The sequence below is a fragment of the Girardinichthys multiradiatus genome, chromosome 2 (assembly GCF_021462225.1).
Source record: "Girardinichthys multiradiatus isolate DD_20200921_A chromosome 2, DD_fGirMul_XY1, whole genome shotgun sequence".
Classification (NCBI taxonomy): Eukaryota; Metazoa; Chordata; class Actinopteri; order Cyprinodontiformes; family Goodeidae; genus Girardinichthys; species Girardinichthys multiradiatus.
In genome coordinates, this window is record NC_061795.1 from 2,907,355 (window position 1) to 2,928,588 (window position 21,234).

At 42.7% G+C, this 21,234-nt stretch overlaps 1 protein-coding gene across 5 annotated transcripts in view; it reads left to right on the forward strand.

Annotated features, from left to right (window-relative positions):
• The window catches only part of lrriq1 (leucine-rich repeats and IQ motif containing 1), a 73,290-nt gene that overhangs the window by 8,415 nt on the left and 43,641 nt on the right, over window positions 1-21,234 (forward strand). For 4 of the 5 annotated variants that reach the window (XR_007036302.1, XM_047353312.1, XM_047353339.1 and 1 more), the window contains exons 6-13: window positions 2,857-4,377; window positions 5,737-5,889; window positions 5,977-6,127; window positions 6,373-6,566; window positions 8,265-8,392; window positions 8,582-8,655; window positions 11,373-11,466; window positions 20,408-20,587. Coding sequence is in view for 4 of the 5 variants with exons in the window: in XM_047353312.1 (XP_047209268.1) it covers window positions 2,857-4,377; window positions 5,737-5,889; window positions 5,977-6,127; window positions 6,373-6,566; window positions 8,265-8,392; window positions 8,582-8,655; window positions 11,373-11,466; window positions 20,408-20,587 (2,495 nt within the window). In the remaining variant the exon portion in view is untranslated. Of the gene's footprint in view, window positions 1-2,856; window positions 4,378-5,736; window positions 5,930-5,976; window positions 6,128-6,372; window positions 6,567-8,264; window positions 8,393-8,581; window positions 8,656-11,372; window positions 11,467-20,407; window positions 20,588-21,234 lie in introns of all 5 variants that reach the window. The other variant, XM_047353332.1, reaches the window with a different exon arrangement.

Sequence of the window (21,234 nt, forward strand, 5' to 3'; positions counted from 1 at the left end):
GGAAGGGCCGATCAGACTCTCTGGAAGAGGTGAGGACGCGCTTGTCTGACCAAACAGGAAGGAATGCTTTCGTGTGACCCTCCGGAGAAACAAAGGAGGTGCTGGCCGAAGTTTCCGAAACAGGCACGTCTTGTCGATGGCGTCGCCTTCGACGGGAAAAGGAGCAAACAGGAGGTGCGGTAGCAGGTGGAATGGGGGTGCCATCCGTAACCTTGGCTGGAACAGAGATGTCAACCTGACTCACGGAGATTGGGGCAGATGTAGCGGTCAGATCCTCAGAGAAGGACGCAGAGGCGGCAGCAGGACCTTTGAAGACAGGAGAGAAAATTTCCGCCAGAGCTCTCTGATGCTCAGCCTCAACGATCTCCGGAGTCAAGGTGCTCTGAGAGAATGAACTCCCATATTCCTCCAACCAGTCCTTCAGTTGGTTTGCTGGTTGGTCCAAGGTGAACTAGGCGAATCCAGGAGGTGGAGATACAGTGCCATGATGACCTGAGCCTTTTTAAATCCACTGTTCACTTAATCTTGAGGACTGGAAGGATCTACCGCGGAGGTGGAAGGCTCACAGAAGGTACGTGGTAGGCTGGCGGGAAACATCAGCCGGGTCTGCAGACGGCGGTGCTGAGTCTGGAGATGGAGGAGGCAGAGAGGAGCTGTTCTGGCCTGGTCCATAACCTTGTGGCGCCAGCACCAGCCTGGAACCTCCAAAAGTCTCTTCTGTTTCTTCCAGCAACAGGGGAGAGGGCAAGATCTCAATGTCCTCCTCATTTCTGCATCTCATCTCTCCCTCCTGCTGCTGAATCCAGTGGCACATCTTCGAGGCTCTGTCTGCTTGGTCCATTTCTTGACTGGTTCCTTCTCAATATCAACCCTGTACACTACCCTGGCTTCTACCCGCTCCATGTCATTGCCTCTGTCCCATGCCCTGTTGTGCTGTAAGTTTGCCTTTTTAATTACTGTATTTTCCGCACTATAAGGCGCACCGGATTATAAGGCGCACCTTCAATGAATGGCCTATTTTAGAACTGTTTTCATATATAGGGCGCACCGGATTATAAGGCGCATAGAATAGAAGCTACTGCAGTCAAACATTTGACTGGGGTTGCGTTATGCATCCACTAGATGGAGCTGTGCTAAAGAGAATGTCAACAAAACAGTCAGATAAGTCAGTCAGTCAAACTTTATTAATACACTACAAACCAGCGTTCTGATAACTCCATTCACTCTCATGGTAAGGTCTCCTCTACATAGAATTCTATTGAATAGAGCCAACCGCACGTTAAAAATGCATTGGAGTCTATGAAGTTGAAGTTGAAATCAAACGTTAGTTAAAACGTGAAAGGGAACTGTTCCCTGATTCAGTAAACACGTAAAAGAAACAGTTTGATGCACTAAATCAAACGTTAGTACTGTTAACCTTTCCTGTTTCTGTCCCCTGACCGTAGTCTGATGACACAGGGGAGACGCTTTCTCCAGGGCCGAAGTTACTAGTTTCCTCGGGGTTAACTCCCTCACTCATACGTTGCTGAGTTGAGCATGAAGAAACAGCATCAAAACACTGAGTTGTTGACGGGATTCGGGGTTCTTTTTAATGACTTTGCAGCACGTAAAAACACAGGGCTTACAGACTCATACACCGCTGCTCCGGTCGCCGTCTCTACCCACCCCACACACACAATAATACCGACGTCACTCCTTCACTCTTGATTCTCAGCTACGGCAGCACACAGCGCCACCTCTGTCCGGAGGAGTAATGTCAACATCTTCCATACACACACGAAACATACACCCCACACACTGAGCTTCTAATCACATATAGTTCAGGCAATTCCTGCAACAGTACATTCAAACGTTATACACACACAAATGGTGTTGGACTAGGAGTAAGCACAGTACAGGTGTTTACCGCTATTACTTCGGCGACACCCCTGACTACGGTAGCCGTAATGCTGCAAGCGGTGCGGCTTTGTAGTTTACCAGTCGTACTGAAACATTTTGACAGAGCGCCGTGTACAACCAGTATGGATCAACCAATTAACCAATTGATCCATATATAAGGCGCTCCGGATTACAAGGCGCACTGTCATTTTTTGAAAAAATTAAAGGTTTTTAAGTGCGCCTTATAGTGCGGAAAATACGGTAAGCAAACATTCTAACTGCTATATCCCATCTGCGTTCTTCTCAGCACATTGGTCCAACCCAAACTGAGTGTTATATGACATAAGGAGCAAGATCTATACGGAATATATAAACTAATACATCTAACCAGGGACCTAACAAACACCTAAACAACAGAATAAATCTAACAAACCTGAATGAACTAGAATACAGCAAGTGCAGAACCTGGCAGTGAAGAGAAATAAACAGAACTCAAAACTCAAAACACAGGTTGATCATGACAAGGGGTATACAGTCATATTCAATAAATTAGAATATGCGAAGTACCTTTCTGAAATAACAAGCCTTTAGCAGGTATTAGACATACATTTCATGAAACCCACATTTCTGCATACATTTTTTTAAATTATTGGTCTTATGTAATATTCTAATCTTAAATGTCTTGTTGTCATTAGCTGTCAGCTAAAAATCATCATTACTGGAAATACAGGCTTTAAAACATCAGTGTAAATAGTCAATACAAATTGTTTTACATGAATTGAGTTACTGAAATAAATGAAATTTTCAATAATATTATAATTTAGTGAATATGACTGTATATGAGTTGTTTCTGAAATCTTCCGCTCTTTTTATTAGCAGTTATTGTGTCTCTTCATATTGTAGATCAGTAGTAACATGATAAACCAATGAATTGCACTATTAACTTTGCATATCAAATAACCGCTGCTTCTTTGCTAGGAGCTCATTGGTAACTTCAAAAAGCAAGTGAAGCAAGAGAGGATGATGATTGAAGAGGAGAAAAGGAGAAGAAAATTGGAGGAAGTCAAGATAAAGGAGAAGGAAGAGAAGAAAAAAAAAGAAGAGGAGGACCAAAGGAAAAGACAAGAGGACAAAGAGGAAAACCAAAAAGCCATAGAAGTGAGACTTAAAAAAGAAAGCGAGTGTAGAATGGCTGAAGAGATGAGGAAAAAAGAAGATGAAAGGAGAAAACGCAAAGAGGAAAAAAACATCAGAGAAGATGAAATAAGGAGGGAGAGGGAAGGAATGAGAAGACAGGTAGAGGAACAGGAAGAGAGGAAAAACAAGGAAGAGGTGAAAAGAGAAGATGAGAAAACAAAAAGGGAGAACAAGAAGAAGAGATGCTTTATGGTAACTGAAAAGATGATGAAGATGGACAGTGAAGAGAAAAAAAAGGAAGAGGTAAAGCTTAAGAATCAACTCAAAACAATGGAAGAGAGGGATGATGAAGAAAATGAATATTTAAGAATTGGTTCCCTTAGTAAGGTTAGAGTGAACCACGAAGAGATGAAGAAGGAAGAGAAAGAAGAGGAAAGAGAAGAGGTACAATCAGAGAGAAAGACATTAGAGATGGAAATGCAACACAAAGAATGTGAAGAGAAGAGCAAGACAGATATGAATAAATGTCTTTTACGAAAGCAAGAGGTCCAGAGAAGAGGCAAAGAGATGGAAGGACAGAAGTTAGAGACCCAGAACATAGAAGTTAGACAGAAAGAAGAAGAAGTAGAACAAAGAAATACAGAAGAAACCAAAGTTAGGCAAGAAAGGAAAGGCAGCAAAGCTTTTGGAGGAGAGAATAAAGAAATAGAAGATTTGGAAGAAACAGAGGATGAAAAGAGGAGACAGAAAGAATGGAAGGATCTTGAAGAGAAAGAAGACAACCAGATAAAAGATGATGGTACAAACGGTGCAGTGGACAAGATGAAAGCTGAGAAAGGAGAACAGATAGAAATGTTTGAAAAAGGAGCAGAAGAAGATAGAGAAGGCATAGCGGGGGAGAACAACGCAAAAAAGGAGGTGGAGCTGAATGACAGTAATGATCTGAAAGAGAACAAGAGAGAAAATGACAGAACTGGACATTGTGCCTCTCTAATGTCTGATCCATCAATCAGTAAGGTCACAACAAACCTCAGTATCTGTGAAACTACACAACACCTTCGAGACAAAAACATCTCTGACACCTCTGCATTTCAGACTGTTGGCCAAATAGATTCTGAGTCAAAGCATTCCACCTCTTCCTACTCTCTGCCTGCTTCCCTTCATGAACACACAGAGCAAAAGAGGTTGTCTTGGATGGGATGTTGCATGTACTGGTCTGAATTGTCCCACCAGAACAAGATGAAGCAGAAAGGTTCCTTCCAGAGCCAGAGGAGGCCGAGGAGGGCGGCTGGAGTTAGCCGTCTGGCCCCCCTTTGCCCATGCATTCTGCTTGAGTCCACAGGGAGAAAATCGCTGCAGGAGGTAACAGTGATGCTGATATGTTGATGCAAACAATTCCGTTAATTCCTTTTAGCTGATTTATATCTTGAAAATGCCATTAGAAAGCACTTCACCTGACCAACAGGACCAATTTACATCCAAATATATGCAATCAAGTTCAATCTAAATGTACAGAATCCAGTACACAGGTTCTGATTCGAATCCATTTGCATATGCATATTTAATTTATGTCTCAATAAATTAAAAATAAAAATAAATTAAAAGTTTATTTATTTCAATAATTCCTTTTAAAAACTCATACATAGTGTAGATCCTAATTCACAGTTAAATTTATTTAAGTTGTTTTGATGATTATGGCTTATAGCTAATGAAAACCCAAATTTATTTTCTCAGACAATTAACAATAAAGAATATGACATCTTTCCAGTAACACTAAATACTGCCCGCGTCCCGGGCTGTGCCAGAGCAAAAACTCAGGCCTAGCAGGAGTTCGGTGAGGTCATGGAGAAGGACTACCTGTTGGCCTCTAAGCAATTTTGGCAAAGGCGCCTCAGGAGGGGGAACAGTGCTTTGCCAACTCTGTTTACAGTGGGGTTGGGGAGCTGCCAAGCCCTCTAGCCAAGACCTACAGCATGCACTGGGGCGGTGCGCAGCCCAGTGTGAAGCGACTGGGATGAAGATCAGCTCCTCTAAGGCCATGGTTCTCGCCTGGAAAAGGGTGGTTTGTCCTCTTCAGGTTGGAGGGAAGTTCCTGCCTCAAGTGGAGGAGTTCAAGCATCTTGGGGTCTTGTTCACAAGTGAGGGGAGAATGAAGTGGGAGACTGACACCCACCCTTACTGTCTGCTTGACGGCTGTCATGTCAGCATTCTTCCTGATGATTGTGTAGGTCATAATGTAAAATAATTTTTATTGCTGTCATTTAATTCGGTTCAGTTCAATTTAATTAAAAAATATTTCATTTATCCCAAAGGGAAATTAAATGTTGTTGTAGCTCATATTATGAAGGTTTCTTCGAAGAGTTGTTGTAGATGCTGATGGCTGTGGGCAGGAAGGATCTCCTGTAGCCATCTGTGTTACAGCAGATCTGAAGAAGCCTCTGACTGAAGACACTGTTGACAGTCTCATGAGAAGGATGCTCAGGGTTCTCCCATAATGTTCTTAATTTCATGAAAAATCCTTCTTTGCACAATGATCTCCATCCAATTGTCTTTTGGTTTTCATCAGCTGTAAAACATAATCATCAAATTTACCTGTTCTGTTTACCAATCTTATATAAGAGATTGATATTAGATATTGAAAGAAAATTTCGGAATGAAATCTAAAATTAGTTCATGCTAGCTGAATCCTTAAACCCTGAAACCTCTCATCCTCCCTGCCAGATCACCACAGTCACATTAGAAGACTCGACGGCCTGCAGCCTGTCTACTCTTGCCCAGTGTAATCGACTGCAGTCCCTCACCCTCAGACGTTGTGGCCTCAGGTCTTTGGAGGGCATCAGCCAGCTGCAGGAGCTCTGCTACGTGGATTTAGGGGTGAATGTAGAATCCAGACATCACAGTTCACACTTAATCAGTGAGCCTTTTTTGTAACAGATTGTGTTTGACAATATGATGTTGCAGGAAAATGACATCTCGTTCTTGGACTGTGAAAATATGAGCAGTTTGAGAGTTCTCCGACTTGCCCACAACAAGCTGACATCTATCCACGGTTTACGTGGCACTGATAGTTTGGACGTTCTCGACCTTTCTCATAACTCAATCACTCGCATTGGTGAGAACAAAAGAACTAGAAACTTGTTGGCACTCAAATTTTCACAAGAGGGCAGGATCTCCCTTCCTTTCTGCATTCTGCAGCCTTTTCATTTACAATGTGAACTGAATTTTAGACCCCATTATGGCCCAGCAGGTTGCACTGCCTTACACTAGGGAACTTCGGGTATATTTGGTGAACAGTACAATTCCTGAGCTGTTTTTCTGTGTGAACAATTAGCTTCTAATTTTCTTCATTCTTTCTAGCTGGCCTGGAGTCTCTGAGGAGGCTGCAGAGGCTTTCAGTGGACCACAACCAGCTGATTAGTACCAAAGGGCTTATGGATGTATATACTCTCCTCCACCTGGACTGTTCTCACAACCACCTGGCAAAGGTTGAGGGCTTGGAGAACAGTGCTCTTCTCCACACTCTGGATCTAAGGTCCAACAGCCTTACTGAGGTACAAAAAAAGCCTGCTGATGAAAATAAGTGTTGTAATTAAGTGCTTTTATGTAAGTAAGGTTTATTTATATTGCAACCTTCACAGATAAAAATCACAAACCACTTAAAAAAGAGAGTATTAAACATTTATTGAAACAAATACAATATTTAAAAAGATCTTTAAAAACACAGTCGAGGTGTACCAGTCTGAAAAGAGGGATCCTGGAGTTTAAACCTGGCCCTTGGGACTATAAGTACATTTTAGTTTGAAGACCCGAGGACCTGAGTGGGAGTATATGGCTGACCTTGCAGACAACGGAAAGTTAGAGTCAGGATTTTAAAATTCATTCTAAAATAAAAGGTAAATATTGCAAATACATAAAAACATGAGCGACTGGCTCTTTTGTTTATGATTATGGGTTGATAGATGTAAAAGGGGATTACTGTAGAATAGAGGATAGGAAATAAAAGCATAAATCACCATGTCAAGTTGCTGTTGACACCAGCCCCCAAATTTGGAAATATTTCTTAAATGATAAAGACTGTTGGAAAATTTGTTTTCAGTGACTTTTAAGAGACACTGATCGTTCAAAAACAAAACAAAAATTCCTTAAATTTGGCTTGATAGGGGAGTTCAAAAGTCCAATCGGTTGGTTTATCAGAGGAACCATGTTCTTCAGGGGATTGGTCAGACTCTTTTCAGAGTTCAGTTGAAGTGAGTTCTTTTTTAGCTAGTTTATTTATTTTAGGCACTGATGTCATTGAGACAGTTTAAAAAACTCAGAATCTTTGATAAAGCAGTACAGCTGAATGTCATCTGCATAAAAGTGATGCAAGATATTTTGAAATTTATAAATGATCTGGCCAAGTGGGTAAATATATTTGAGAAAAAAGCAGCCCCAAAACAGAGCCTTGAGCTACCCCTCATATTAGATCAGTAAAGACACTGATGCCCCTATTTGAAAAATAAGAACCAGTCCAGAACAGTACCAGAGATTGCCACTAAACTATGAAGTCTGTTAGTTAGAATGGTGTGGTCACAGCGTCGAAAGCTGATGAAAAGCCATGCATTTCATACATAATTCTATGCAGAACAATTAAGTTCCTCCACACCAAATTGGCGCCTTTGTCATTTCTCAGAAATATGCCTTAAACTAAGCACTAAATGATAAGCGGAAAACCAGACACCAATTTTAGTGTCATCAGGCACCTGTGGTGTACATTAAGATTTTTACTGTATGCACACCTCAGGGATAGTACTGTATCCGATTGGCTGTACATGCAAATTAGGCATGGGAAATCTTTCAGTACACAAGAAACAGTTGAGTTTTTTGTTCTCGTCATTACTCTCTACTAGACAGTGGCAACCTGCCTCTGCTCCTCGTCAAAATCGACCATTTCTCGGCTGTCTGTATAGGAATTTACATGAACCTTTGTCAATGAAATTAAATCTAAGGCAAATAAAGAAAAATAATGCATCCAAATGAAAATGTGAAAATAAAGATCTAGTCTGCTTTTCAGCTTATTATAATGCAAGACTGAGACCCTGAGAGCCTCGCTTGCAGCCAAGGCTCATGACAGTAACCACAGCAGGACTAAAGCAACTGACATTGATGGATGGGGTCAGCTAGCCACTGCTCGACCAGCAGCAGCAGTGCAAAGTTAGTCTAACCTCGCAGTTTGGCTGGTGTGAGTTGACAGCTTGTTTCTCTATCAGCCCCCCAGTCTAAAGAACCAAGTTCTCCTCAGAGAGCTGCTTCTGGACGATAACAGCATCTCTTCCCTCCAAAGCCTCGCTGCCTGCTGGCTTCCTCTGCTGCAACATCTTTCTGTCGCACAAAACAGGTTTACAGTTATTTTCTCTATTTCTAACTCATATTCGTATATACATATATATATATATATATATGTATATATGTATATATATGAGCCACTCCTTTTATATAAGATCAATCCTGGATGTAAAGAGTTTAACGATACAAAGATTCATGCAAACAATGTAAAACTATTGCATTTGTTCTCTTTGTTTGTCAGAATAACCCAGCTGCCCTCCATGACTGACTATGTATCTCTTAAAACTTTGCATCTGAGATCCAACTGCCTGTCAGGTAAAATGTTTTTATGGGAAAAAAATTAAGTGTGTTGCTTATTTTTTATTTTGGTTATTGTCCTGATTCAATATATTTTTTAAGTTAAGCATTACACTTAGATCCAACACTTAGATCCACTTGCTTTGGAAGGATCCTTCTCATTCCTTTGACCCTATTGACATGTGACCTTTGGGGTAGTTTCTCCTGTTTGGCACAGATCTGCTAGCATTGCAGTCGTTGGTGTTTTCATAATGTCTGCTTATTTTTGAGTTGACTTCTCTTGTGTTTGATCAAATTGATTGAATTTGGTAGCCCTCTCGTCTTAGCATCTTTTACATCATCTGTTTAAGTACAACTGTAGCAGTACGTTGTATTGGTTGTGTTGTGGTCCTCTGGTGTAGGTCTTCCAGCTTTGCACATCTAGAGAGACACTTTTGCCCATTCTTCTTTGCAAAATAGGTCAAGTTTGTTCACATTGGGTGGAAGCACCTTTGGACATCATTTATGAAGTCTTGCCACAAGATCCTCAATTAGACTCGGGTCTTGACTTTGACTGGACCATTTTAATGCATGAATCTGATCTAAACTATCAAATTGTGGCTCTGGTTGTATGTTTAAGGTTATTGTCCTGCTGGAAGGTGACCATCTTCCTGAGTCTCAGGTCTTTTGCATTTATCTTCCAGTATTGCCCCATATTTAACTCCATCTTTTTATGACCATAGGGTGTTAGGTTTTTGTTTTCCTGTTGTCCATTATGTTTTATATTCTTGACATATTAGTCATTCCTTTATTTTTAGTTAATTCTCATACTTGTAGTATTTATTCTGTTACATCTCTGTTTCTTTTATCCCTTTGTGTCCCAGATGAGCTCTGTTCGTGTTTATTGGTCTCGCTTCCCATTCTCCTTGCTTGCCTTCTGCCCCAGCTGATCCACACATCCTCCTGATTCCTCACAACTGCATTCTGTCATTTCTCCACTAGTGCCTCAGTATTTAACCTCATCTATTGCAAAACTGTTCAGTCCCCTGAGTCACTACTTTGTGGAAACAGCTTTTGCTGCAATTACAGCTGCAGGTCGTTTAGAGTATGTCTCAACCAGCTTTGCACATACAGTGACTGACATTTTTGCCCATTCTTCTTTGCAAAAAAGCTCAAGCTCAGTCAGATTAGATGAAGAGGGTTTGTGAACAGCAGTTTTCAGATCTTGCCACAGATTCTTGATTGGGTTTAGGTCTGGACTTTGACTGGGCCATTCTAACACATTAATATGTTTTATTTTAAACCATTCCATTGTAGCCCTGGTTTTATGTTTAGGCTCGTTGTCCTGCTGGAACCTGAACCTCCGCCCCAGTCTCATGTCTTTTGCAGACTCCAACAGGTTTTCTTCAAGATTGCCCTGTATTTGGCTCCATCCATCTTCCCACCAACTCTGACCACCTTCCCTGTCCCTGCTGAAGAGAAGCACCCCCAGAGCATGATGCTGTCACCACCATATTTGACCACTGTCAAATATGGTGGTGACCGATGGTGTGTTCAGAGTGATGTGCAGTGTTAGTTCTCCGCCACACATAGCTTTTTGCATTTTGGCCAAAAAGTTCAATTTTGGTCTAGTCTGACCAAAGCACCTTCTTCCACATGTTTGCTGTGACCCCAACATGGCTTCTGGCAAACTGCAACAGGAGGTCTAATGACTTTCTTTTAACAATGGCTTTCTTCTTGCCACTCTTCCATAAAGACCACATTTGTGCGGTGCACAACTAATAGTTGTCCTGTGGACAGATTCCCCTACCTGAGCTGTGGATCTTCGCAGTTCATCCAGAGTCACCATGGGCCTCTTGGCTTCGTCTCTGATCAGTGGTCTCCTTGTTCGGCCTGTAAGTTTAGGTGAACCGCCTTGTCTTGCTAGGTTTACAGTTGTGCCATACTCTTTCCATTTCCAGCTGATTGAACAGTGCTCCGTGAGATGTTCAAAGCTTGGGAAGTCTTTTTATAAGCCTGCTTTAAACTTCTCCACAACTTTATCCCTGACCTGTCTCTTGTTTTCCTTATGATGCTGTTTGCTCCCCAATGTTCTCTTACCCAACCTCTGAGGCCATTACAGAGCAGCTGTATTTCTACTGAGATTAGATTACACACAGGTGGAGTCTATTTAGTCATTAGTAATCATCAGGAAACTTCTGAAAGCAATTGGTTGCACTGAGAGTAAAGGGGGCTTAATACTGCAGTTTTTTATTTATAAAAAAAAGGAATCATGTATACTTTTCTTTCCACTTCACAATTGTATGTGGGGTGGAAATTGCAGAATATCCAGATTTCCAATGCACCGCGCCATGTTTGGAGAAAACCAGACATCTACCCACTGTTAAGCATGGAGGTAGAGCGGTGACGATTTGGGCTTATTTCAAAGAAACTGAAAAAGTCATACAGTAAATATTAAAACTGTATTTACAGTTTTAAATATGTACATTTGCAAGTTGAAGATAAACCACATGGAAACATCAGGGTCCTGGCATAACTATGGACACCTCTTCTTCATTGGTTGTTTCCTGGCACAGACCCAGAGTTAGGCTTCGTCTATAAATATGCGATCACTGTTTAAATAGACAGTAACAGGATATGTATTCCAATGATGCGTGTATCTCCATACTGTGTATTTAATTATATGAAAAAACATTAAAAAGCATAAAAGGTAAAGCAGAAGCTTATCAAAATATAAATGCCTGTTTCATTCTCAGAGCTACAAAATGTGTGTGAGAATCTGGAGGGATGTCTGTTTCTTCAGGAAGTCCATCTGACTGAGAATCCTCTGCAGCAGGAGCGTGACTGGAGGTAAGCTGAAGTCTTAATGGAGGGAGACGGAGAGATATTGTTTTTTTATGCCTATATATGTCACATAATGTGTACTTGGCAACATTCAGCACACAGCAGGCACTGCTTTACTGCTAATTTTGCAGACTAAACAGCTGTTTACATGGTATGCTGTGTCACATTTATCTTTGCAGCAGCTGTTTTTACATTCAGATGAAACACCTGAAAAAAAATACAAATCCCAAATACTTTAAGAAAATGTTTCAGCTTCCTGTTCTTTGAAACGCCAGTTGTCTTAATAAAATTAACCTGTTGGCTGAAATAGTCTAAACATTGCAAGAGAACATAGGACTTCCTGTTCACTTGCCAATATTAACTCTTCCAGCTTACCCAATTAGATTAATGTGAGGATCTCCATTGTACATAGCCCCACACCAAGCGTGTATAATTCACAAAACATTGATACAAAAGACAGATCAATTATCTTTGATGGTTAATTTGTGTATTCAATTAAAACTACTAAATATTTTACAGATTCTGTGACAGTTGCAGACAGTGGATCTGAAAAAATATGCCTACTTGAGAACTTTAATCTCTCTTGCTTTCATCATGCCTCTTGAAGAGTGTTTTAATGAGTTATTCGGGTCAACAGTTATTCACAATGACACAGCAAAATGATAAGAATATTACCAATTATACTAATCCCCCCAAAAAGTCAAAATAAAAATTAGTTTTCCTTTTAAGCTGACATTCAACAGCAGCTCACTGCTTATTTTGTAGTCATAAAATTAGCAACAACATACAGGGGTTGGACAATGAAACTGAAACACCTGGTTTTAGACCACAATAATTTATCAGTATGGTGTAGGGCCTCCTTTTGCGGCCAATACAGCGTCAATTCATCTTGGGAATGACATATACAAGTCCTGCACAGTGGTCAGAGGGATTTTAAGCTATTCTTCTTGCAGGATAGTGGCCAGGTCACTACGTGATACTGGTGGAGGAAAACGTTTCCTGACTCGCTCCTCCAAAACACCCCAAAGTGGCTCAATAATATTTAGATCTGGTGACTGTGCAGGCCATGGGAGATGTTCAACATCACTTTCATGTTCATCAAACCAATCTGTCACCAGTCTTGCTGTGTGTATTGGTGCATTGTCATCCTGATACACGGCACCGCCTTCAGGATACAATGTTTGAACCATTGGATGCACTTGGTCCTCAAGAATGGTTCGGTAGTCCTTGGCAGTGACGCGCCCATCTAGCTCAAGTATTGGGCCAAGGGAATGCCATGATATGGCAGCCCAAACCATCACTGATCCACCCCCATGCTTCACTCTGGGCATGCAACAGTCTGGGTGGTACGCTTCTTTGGGGCTTCTCCACACCGTAACTCTCCCGGATGTGGGGAAAACAGTAAAGGTGGACTCATCAGAGAACAATACATGTTTCACATTGTCCACAGCCCAAGATTTGCGCTCCTTGCACCATTGAAACCGACGTTTGGCATTGGCACGAGTGACCAAAGGTTTGGCTATAGCAGCCCGGCCGTGTATATTGACCCTGTGGAGCTCCTGATGGACAGTTCTGGTGGAAACAGGAGAGTTGAGGTGCACATTTAATTCTGCCATGATTTGGGCAGCCGTGGTTTTATGTTTTTTGGATACAATCTGGGTTAGCACCCGAACATCCCTTTCAGACAGCTTCCTCTTGCGTCCACAGTTAATCCTGTTGGATGTGGTTCGTCCTTCTTGGTGGTATGCTGATATTACCCTGGATACCGTGGCTCTTGATACATCACAAAGAGTTGCTGTCTTGGTCACAGATGCACCAGCAAGACGTGCACCAACAATTTGTCCTCTTTTGAACTCTGGTATGTCACCCATAATGTTGTGTGCATTTCAATATTTTGAGCAAAACTGTGCTCTTACCCTGCTAATTGAACCTTCACACTCTAGGATCTTCGTCTGACCTACTTTCACATCCCTCATACACACTGTCCTCTCCAGTGATGAACACAAGTGCATCTTGACCATTGTATTTTTTTTTTATTCATTCTATAAAAAAGTGAAATAACAATAAAATACAGGGTAATTGGAAAATGACTAGGCTAAAGCTAAGTTAAAGTTTCATCATATATTTGAATAATTTCATATATTTTCTATGCTTACATTTCCTTAAATATGATTTCGAAAGAACAACAGAAAATATGTTAATGTAAAATAACTGAATAAGCTAAATTGATTAAGCATTTGATTAACTTTGATCTTATTGAGACAAATAAGTCACATGAAATTTTTATTTACAATTTGGAGTTTAGTGCCCAATGTGATATATATGAGCATAACAAGCTCATCTCAACTGGTTAATTAGCTAGTTTATTTGTTCTGGTAGCGCCTGCAGTGAGCTGTTTAACAAACATGCTACATGTAGCCTGCTAACTCTAGTTTAAAACCTTAAAGTGAGTGATCAGTGGGGCTCCTTTACTGTTTAATTGATGACTCTGTGTTATTTTATCTTTTCAAAAGGCCAAAGTGTTCTTTCTTGTAATAGGGGAAACTTTTGCCACCTGACCAGCAGTGTGCCGGAGCAGATGGGGCAGGGGTAGCACTACTTGCTTTTAGAAAAAAACTTTCTCACTTACTTTTTTTGGAATTTCAACAAATAGGGCTCGAAACTATGGAAAGAGTACGATGGAAAGTTGTGCCGTTTTAAAACCTCAACATTTTAAACTCTGGCAATCCTTGATACCACAACCAGCCCATTCTTAATCATAACTGTGCAGTAGTCATTTATTAAGTACTACTCTTTTTCAGGTATGGTGAAATGCAAAGTCTTGACAATTGACTTAGACTTTTTCAAGAGAGACTCAAGACTTGCCTCAGATTTGTGGGCTGCAACTCGAGTCTTAAAACCAATCTTTATCTCATGTACAGACTCATTCAATAAATTAGAATATTGTTGAAAAGTTCATTTGTTTCCATAACTTAGTTCATTAAGTGAAACACATATATATTAGCTGCACATAAACTGATGTTTTCAAGCCTCTATTTCTGTTAATTTTAAGGATTTTCTGCTTACAGCCAATGAAAACATAGCATTTAAGATTGGAATATTACATCAGACCAATAAAAACCAACTTTTTAAATACAGAAATATGGGCTTTTGAAAGTTATGTTTTATACGTGCCTAAAGGTTGTTATTTTCAAAAATACTCTTAATCTGACAACAATCGTCATCGGAACACATATTCTAATTTATTGAATATGACTGTAGTCTGGATTAACATAAATTGATATGTAAGCCACAGGCTGCAGATGGCGTGCTGCATGCATGTTTTATTGTGACATGGTGTGCTTGATTTAGTAGCCAGTGATGTTTGCGGACTGCTGGCTTGTAATGCTTTTTGACAATTTATTCATGTTAGCTGTAGCTTCATAATAATGAGTAGATAGATGCTTCTCATCTAAATGCTGCATTTCATGCCTTCCGATCATTTCAGAACAAAGTAAATTTCACATACCTCCATCTTGTTTTCTCGTTGCTTGGCCAGCTGCTTCATTACAAGGTCGTTCCCAGGCCAGCAGAGTGACATAGTCCCTCCAGCGTGTCCTGGGTCGTCCCCTGAGCCTCCTCCCGGTGGGACATGCCTGGAACACCTCCTGAGGAAGGCGTCCAGGAGGCATCCGGTATAGATGCCTAAGCCACCTCAACTGGCTCCTCTCGATATGGAAGAGCAGCGGCTCTACTCCGAGGCCCTCCCGGATGGCGGAGCTCCTCACCCTCCTCACCTCTCTAAGGGAGTGCCAGGCCACCCTACGGAGGAAGCTCATTTCAGCTGCTTGTATCCGGGATCTTGTTCTTTCGGTCATGACTCAAAGTTCATGGCCATAGGTGAGGGTAGGAACGTAGACCGACCGGTAAATCGTGAGCTTCGCTTTTCGGCTCAGCTCTCTCTTCCCCACAACGGACCGGCACAGTGACCCCATTACTGCGGCAGCCTCACCGATCCGTCTGTCGATTTCCCGCTCCATTCTTCCCTCACTCGTGAACAAGACCCCGAGATACCTAAACTCCTCCACTTGAGGCAGGAACTCCCTTCCAACCTGAAGAGGACAAGGCACCCTTTTCCGGTCGAGAACCATGGCCTCGGACTTGGAGGAGCTGATCTTCATCCCAGCCGCTTCACACTCGGCTGCGGACCGCCCCAGTGCATGCTGTGGGTCTTGGCTATAGGGGGCCAGCAGGATGACGTCATCTGCAAAAAGAAGAGATGAAATCCACTGGTCCTCAAACCAGACCCCCTCTGGCCCTTGGCTGCGCCTAGAAATCTTTTCCATAAGAGTTATGAACAGGACCGGCGACAAAGGGCAGCCCTGCCGGAGTCCAACATGCACCAGGAACAGGTCCGACTTAGTGCCGGCAATGCGAACCAAACTCCGGCTGAGGAGTGTGATCCCCCTGTAGTTGGAACACACCCTCCAGTCACCCTTCTTATGTAGGGGGACCACCACCCCAGTCGGCCAATCCAAAGGCACTGTCCCCATCCGCCACGCAATGTTGAAGATGCGTGTCAACCATGACAGCCCCACAACATCCAAACACTCGAGGTACTCAGAGCGGATCTCATCCAACCCCGAAGCCCTGCCACCGCGGAGCTTTTTAACCACCTCGGTGACTTTAGCCCGGGTGATGAAAGAGTCCAACCCCGAGTCCCCAGCCTCTGTTTCCACCAGGGAATGCGTGATGGCAGGATCGAGGAAATCCTCGACATACTCCTTCCACCGCCAGTTGAGGTCAGCAGCTCCCCACCCCCACTGTAAACAGTGTTGGCGAAGCACTGCTTCCCCCTCCTGAGCCGCCGGACGGTTTGCCAGAATCGCTTCGGGGCCAATCGGTAGTCCTTCTCCATGGCCTCGCCGAACTCCTCCCAGGTCCGAGTTTTTGCCTCTGCCACCGCCCTGGCCGCGGCACGCTTGGCCCCACTGTACCTGTCAGCCGCCTCAGGAGTCCCACAAGCCAACCACAGCCGATAGGACTCCTTCTTCAGCTTGACAGTGTCCCTTACTGCCGGTGTCCACCATCGGGTTCGGGGATTGCTGCCGCGACAGGCACCGTAGACCTTACGGCCGCAACTAGGGGCGGCAGCATCGACAATAGATGCGGAGAAGATGGTCCACTCGGACTCTATGTCTCCAACATCCCTCGGAATCTGGTCAAAGCTCTCCCGAAGGTGAGAGTTGAATACATCCCTGGCCAAGGGGTCCGCCAGACGTTCCCAGCAGACCCTCACTATGCACTTGGGCCTGCCAAGTCTGTCTGGCTTTCTCCTCCCCCAACGGATCCAACTCACCACCAGGTGGTGATCAGTGGACAGCTCAGCCCCTCTCTTCACCCGAGTGTCCAAAACATGCGGCCGAAGGTCTGATGATACAACAACAAAGTCGATCATTGACTTCCTGCCTAGGGTATCCTGGTGCCAAGTGCACTGATGGACACCCTTATGTTTGAACATGGTGTTCATTATGGACAATCCGTGACTAGCACAGTCCAATAACAAAACACCACTCGGATTCAGATCAGGGAGGCCATTCCTCCCAATCACGCCTCTCCAGGTGTCACTGTCGTTCCCCACGTGGGCGTTGAAGTCCCCCAGCAGAATAATGGAGTCCCCGGGAGGGGCACTATCCAGCACCCCCGACAGGGACGCCAAGAAGGCCGGGTACTCCGCACTATCACTCGGCCCGTAGGCTGAAATGATAGTCAGAGACCTCTCCCCAACCCGAAGGCGCAGGGATGCGACCCTCTCATCCACTGGGGTAAACCCCAACACTAGAGCTGAGCTGGGGGGTGCCTCTCCCCGTGGGCCACTCCAGAGTAGAAGAGAGTCCAGCTCCTCTCGAGGAGATGGGTTCCAGAGCCCACGCTGTGCGTGGAGGCAAGCCCGACTATTTCTAGTTGATATCTCTCAACCTCCCGCACAAGCTCAGGCTCCTTCCCCCCCAGCGAGGTGACAGTCCACCTCCATAGAGCCAGCCTAAGCATCCGGGGATCAGGCCGCCGAGGTCTCCACCTTCGTCCGCCGCCCAATCCTCTTTGCACCGGTCCCTCGCGGTTCCCCCTGCAGGCGGTGGGCCCACTGGGGGATGGTCTTGCGTCTCTTGTTCGGGCTTGGCCCGACCGGGTCCCGCGAGGAGCAACCCAGCCACCAGGCGCTCTCCGAAGAGTCCCGACCCCAGGCCTGGCTCCAGGGTGGGACCCCGGCTCCGCCGTACCGGGCAACGTCACGTGCCTCGATTTTGTAGTCGTCATGAGGGGTTCTTGAACGGCTCTTTGTCTGACCCATCACCTAGAGACTGTTTGCCATGGGAGACCCTACCAGGGGCATTTAAGCCCCAGACAACATAGCCTCTAGGATAATTCGAGCACTCAAACCCCTCCACCACGTGAAGGTGGCGGTTCAAGGTTGATGATGTGTATTTATATTACACATCATCAATAATTTAAAGCACCTCATGATACCTTTTGCATGTTAAAATATAACATTCATGTGGTAAATTAGGCCTAAAGACAAACAGTATTCTGTAGGGTTTAAACACCTAGCCTACAGCAATGCAGTGTTATTGGCAGACTAAATGAGACAATGTCATGTCAGACCCTGTTGGCAGCTCAGAGTGCAGGAGATGTAGATGATGAAAACAGCGAATAAAAGTGGAGAAAGTCTTTACTGAATGAAGTACGACCTTGTGCCCATATGGGCTTGGGAAGGACCATTAAGGAATGAGAAAAAACTGCGTTGTTGCTTTCACAAACTTGAATTAATTTATTTTCAGAAGGCAACAGATTTTCAAGTCTGGAGTTAAATATAGTAAAACGTGAATGGTGAAATATATATATAGGGAAATATAGAGTCACTGGAAAAGGTGTGAAGCTTCTGAAATATGGGCACAGCATTGACAAATCACTAGTTTACATTTCTTTTAACTGAAGAGTTTCTAAGCAGGATGTTCATCACATCAAGAACTTATTAGATCAATTGTCTTACAAAAGTTTCTCACCAGTGTGAAACAGAGGTGTGCATTTCTGATCAAATTACACTCCCCCCCTCAGTGAGGTCATGCAACAACTAAAATGGTCCTATTTGGGTTTGGGGCTTCATGTGACGACAGTGGGCCAGATCACATGCCCACAGGGGTGAAATCTAATCCCCGTTTTTGCCAAGAGAGACCTAGTGGACCTCATCTATACTGAAACTCCCTGACAGTACACAGATCTTGTCTTCTGTGGTCGCGCCTATCTGTCAGAGCCGTGGGAGGGTTGCAGAAACACTACATGTTAACTGTCTATGGTTGAGCTTAAAATGTCAAGATCGTAGAATATCTTCTGAAGTACACTACAGTTAGGCCCAAACTTATTTAACCCCTGGCAGATTTAGGTTTAAACTAGTCTTTTGCTTTTGCCAGCATATTTCTGCTGACTGGAATGGCCCAGCCAGAGTCCTGACTTGAACCTGACAAAGACTCAAAGACACAAAAACCTGGCAAGGGTTGGAGCTCATCACCAAAGATAAATTGTTATAATACCAGTGGAAACATGTGAAACGCTGGTCAGCAGTTTCAAGAAAAGTTTGATTTCTGTAATCCCAATAAAGATTGTTTTTTATCAAATGTTGATAAGGATATAAAACATGTTCAACATGCTATTTTTGATTTAAAAATGTAACTAAAAAGCCATTACAGATACTTATTTTACATTGCTTTAACTGTCTCATTTCCTATCAGAAACAAACTTCTTGGTTAAATACAAACAATTTAAAATCTAAATCAACCAGGGAGTATGGTATAGAGCCTATATGCTCATACACACTTTGAAAATGCAATGGGGTAGTTAATATGTTACCTGCAGTCAGAAGCTCTTTCGGCATCTTGGTTTAGTAGAACCAGATTAGTGTCCAGATTAGTTGATCCTGGAGGCTGAAGCTAACTACTCTGAGAGGAACTATGACTAAAGCGCATTTCTACCATTTTTAAACAGACCCAGTCCCAGAAATGTCATATTGTTTTATTTCAATGCTATTTTATAAACACTTACATGGCTGCCCGACATTATTTTAATAGGAAACAGAGGTAGTAGGCGATGCGCCACCACTAATCATCCTGTGTGAAACCCCTACTGAGAATAAAACATATTACGTATGTCAGAGTAAGAGTGAAATATAAGTAAGGCGGTGAAATAAATCAATAAAGTAGTGCTCCCTGAAACTGTTACAATGTTTTTAGGATTGGGACAGTTGAAATCATAAAGTAGACCATCTACATAACCATCTGAACATGTAGCTCAAGTTTTCTGTCCTCCTTTTGTTGAGAACCCAGGCAAGATTCAAAACCCTGTGGTGATTTAGAGAATCATTTTGGCAAAGGCTCCATTTGTTTTAGTGGCACCAAAGCATGCATTTTTTGGAGGTTTTATTGTTGCATTCCCTGGTGTCCTGTAGAGTTCCCGGCTCTGTATTTTCCCACTGATCACTGACCACATTTGGTCAGTTTTCAGTTGCTTCGAGCTCTGAGTCTGCTTTTGGGGTTGATTCTACACATTTCTTCTGCCTGCATATCTTCAGCCTCAGGCAACAGTTAGCTCTCCTAAAGACTCTCAGCTACTTATAGACCCCCTCTAGTTAAAGGCCTATGCCACCTAACACGTCATTTAGATTGTTTTCTAAATTCAGCAAGAGAAATGCATTGAAATATAAGCTATCTTTGAGCAGTTCTTCATTGATTGGCTTGAAATAGCAAATAGAACAAAATCCAACAATATATATTTCACATTTATTGAATTGTTTGTTGATCAGTGAGGTCTGACCATTCCAACATAAAATGTTATGTCCTGATAAACGTGAGGTTGAAAGCAGCTCAAACAGAATCGAGAATATAGCTGACAATTTGATTTAGTTTTTCTCTTTCAGATCCAAATTGCAGAAGGCAGTGCCTGGCCTACAGGCCATTGACAGCCAGAAGACAGCCTCCTTTCTCTCTTCTCTGGCTTCTGGGCAGCTCTGCTGGGCCCCAGACAGTTTCCTAATGCTTTGTCAGGTGCAGATTCAGCAGACTCAGGATCTACAACAGCGTCTCAGCAGGAAGCTCCGGTAAGAGTAGAACTGAGTGTTTAACACAAATGTGACACCGACCATGTGATGTCAGCCATGTTTTTCCCTGTTATCATTTTGGTTTTTTGATGCGGGAATTTTTAGCTTAACATTTCAGTGAAAACAGTAGAAACTCCTTAAAGTTGTTACTATAAAAAGTTATTCTGAAAACTCTTTAGCATTGGCAGAGGATTTGGCAAGTTTTTCATACTCAGCCTACACATGCAACTCTGTTTCTCAACCTTCAAATGCATTTTTCTTGCAAATGTTTCATCATGTAAGGGAAAATAAACAGATTTACCAATAGTATAAAATGTATCACCAAGAGGCATTAATACAGTTAAGAAATAATGGACCAAACAAAGAATTTCTTATTTTTTTCTAATTATATTTGAAATAAATTAAGCTCTCTTGTAGTCCCAGGACCAAATGCAGCATATCCTATTTTTCATCTGACCTCTCAATTTTCCATGCCAAATAGTTAATATTTCTTTCAGCTTCAGATAAGAAAATAAGGTCTATCAACCAGAACTGTGGGTTTGATTTGTCATATCCTAAATAGAAAACAATAAAAGCCATTACAGAACAGGATAAAGGTTTTCCTGTCTGCTGACAGGCATTTCTTTTATCTTGAGCTGATCAACCCG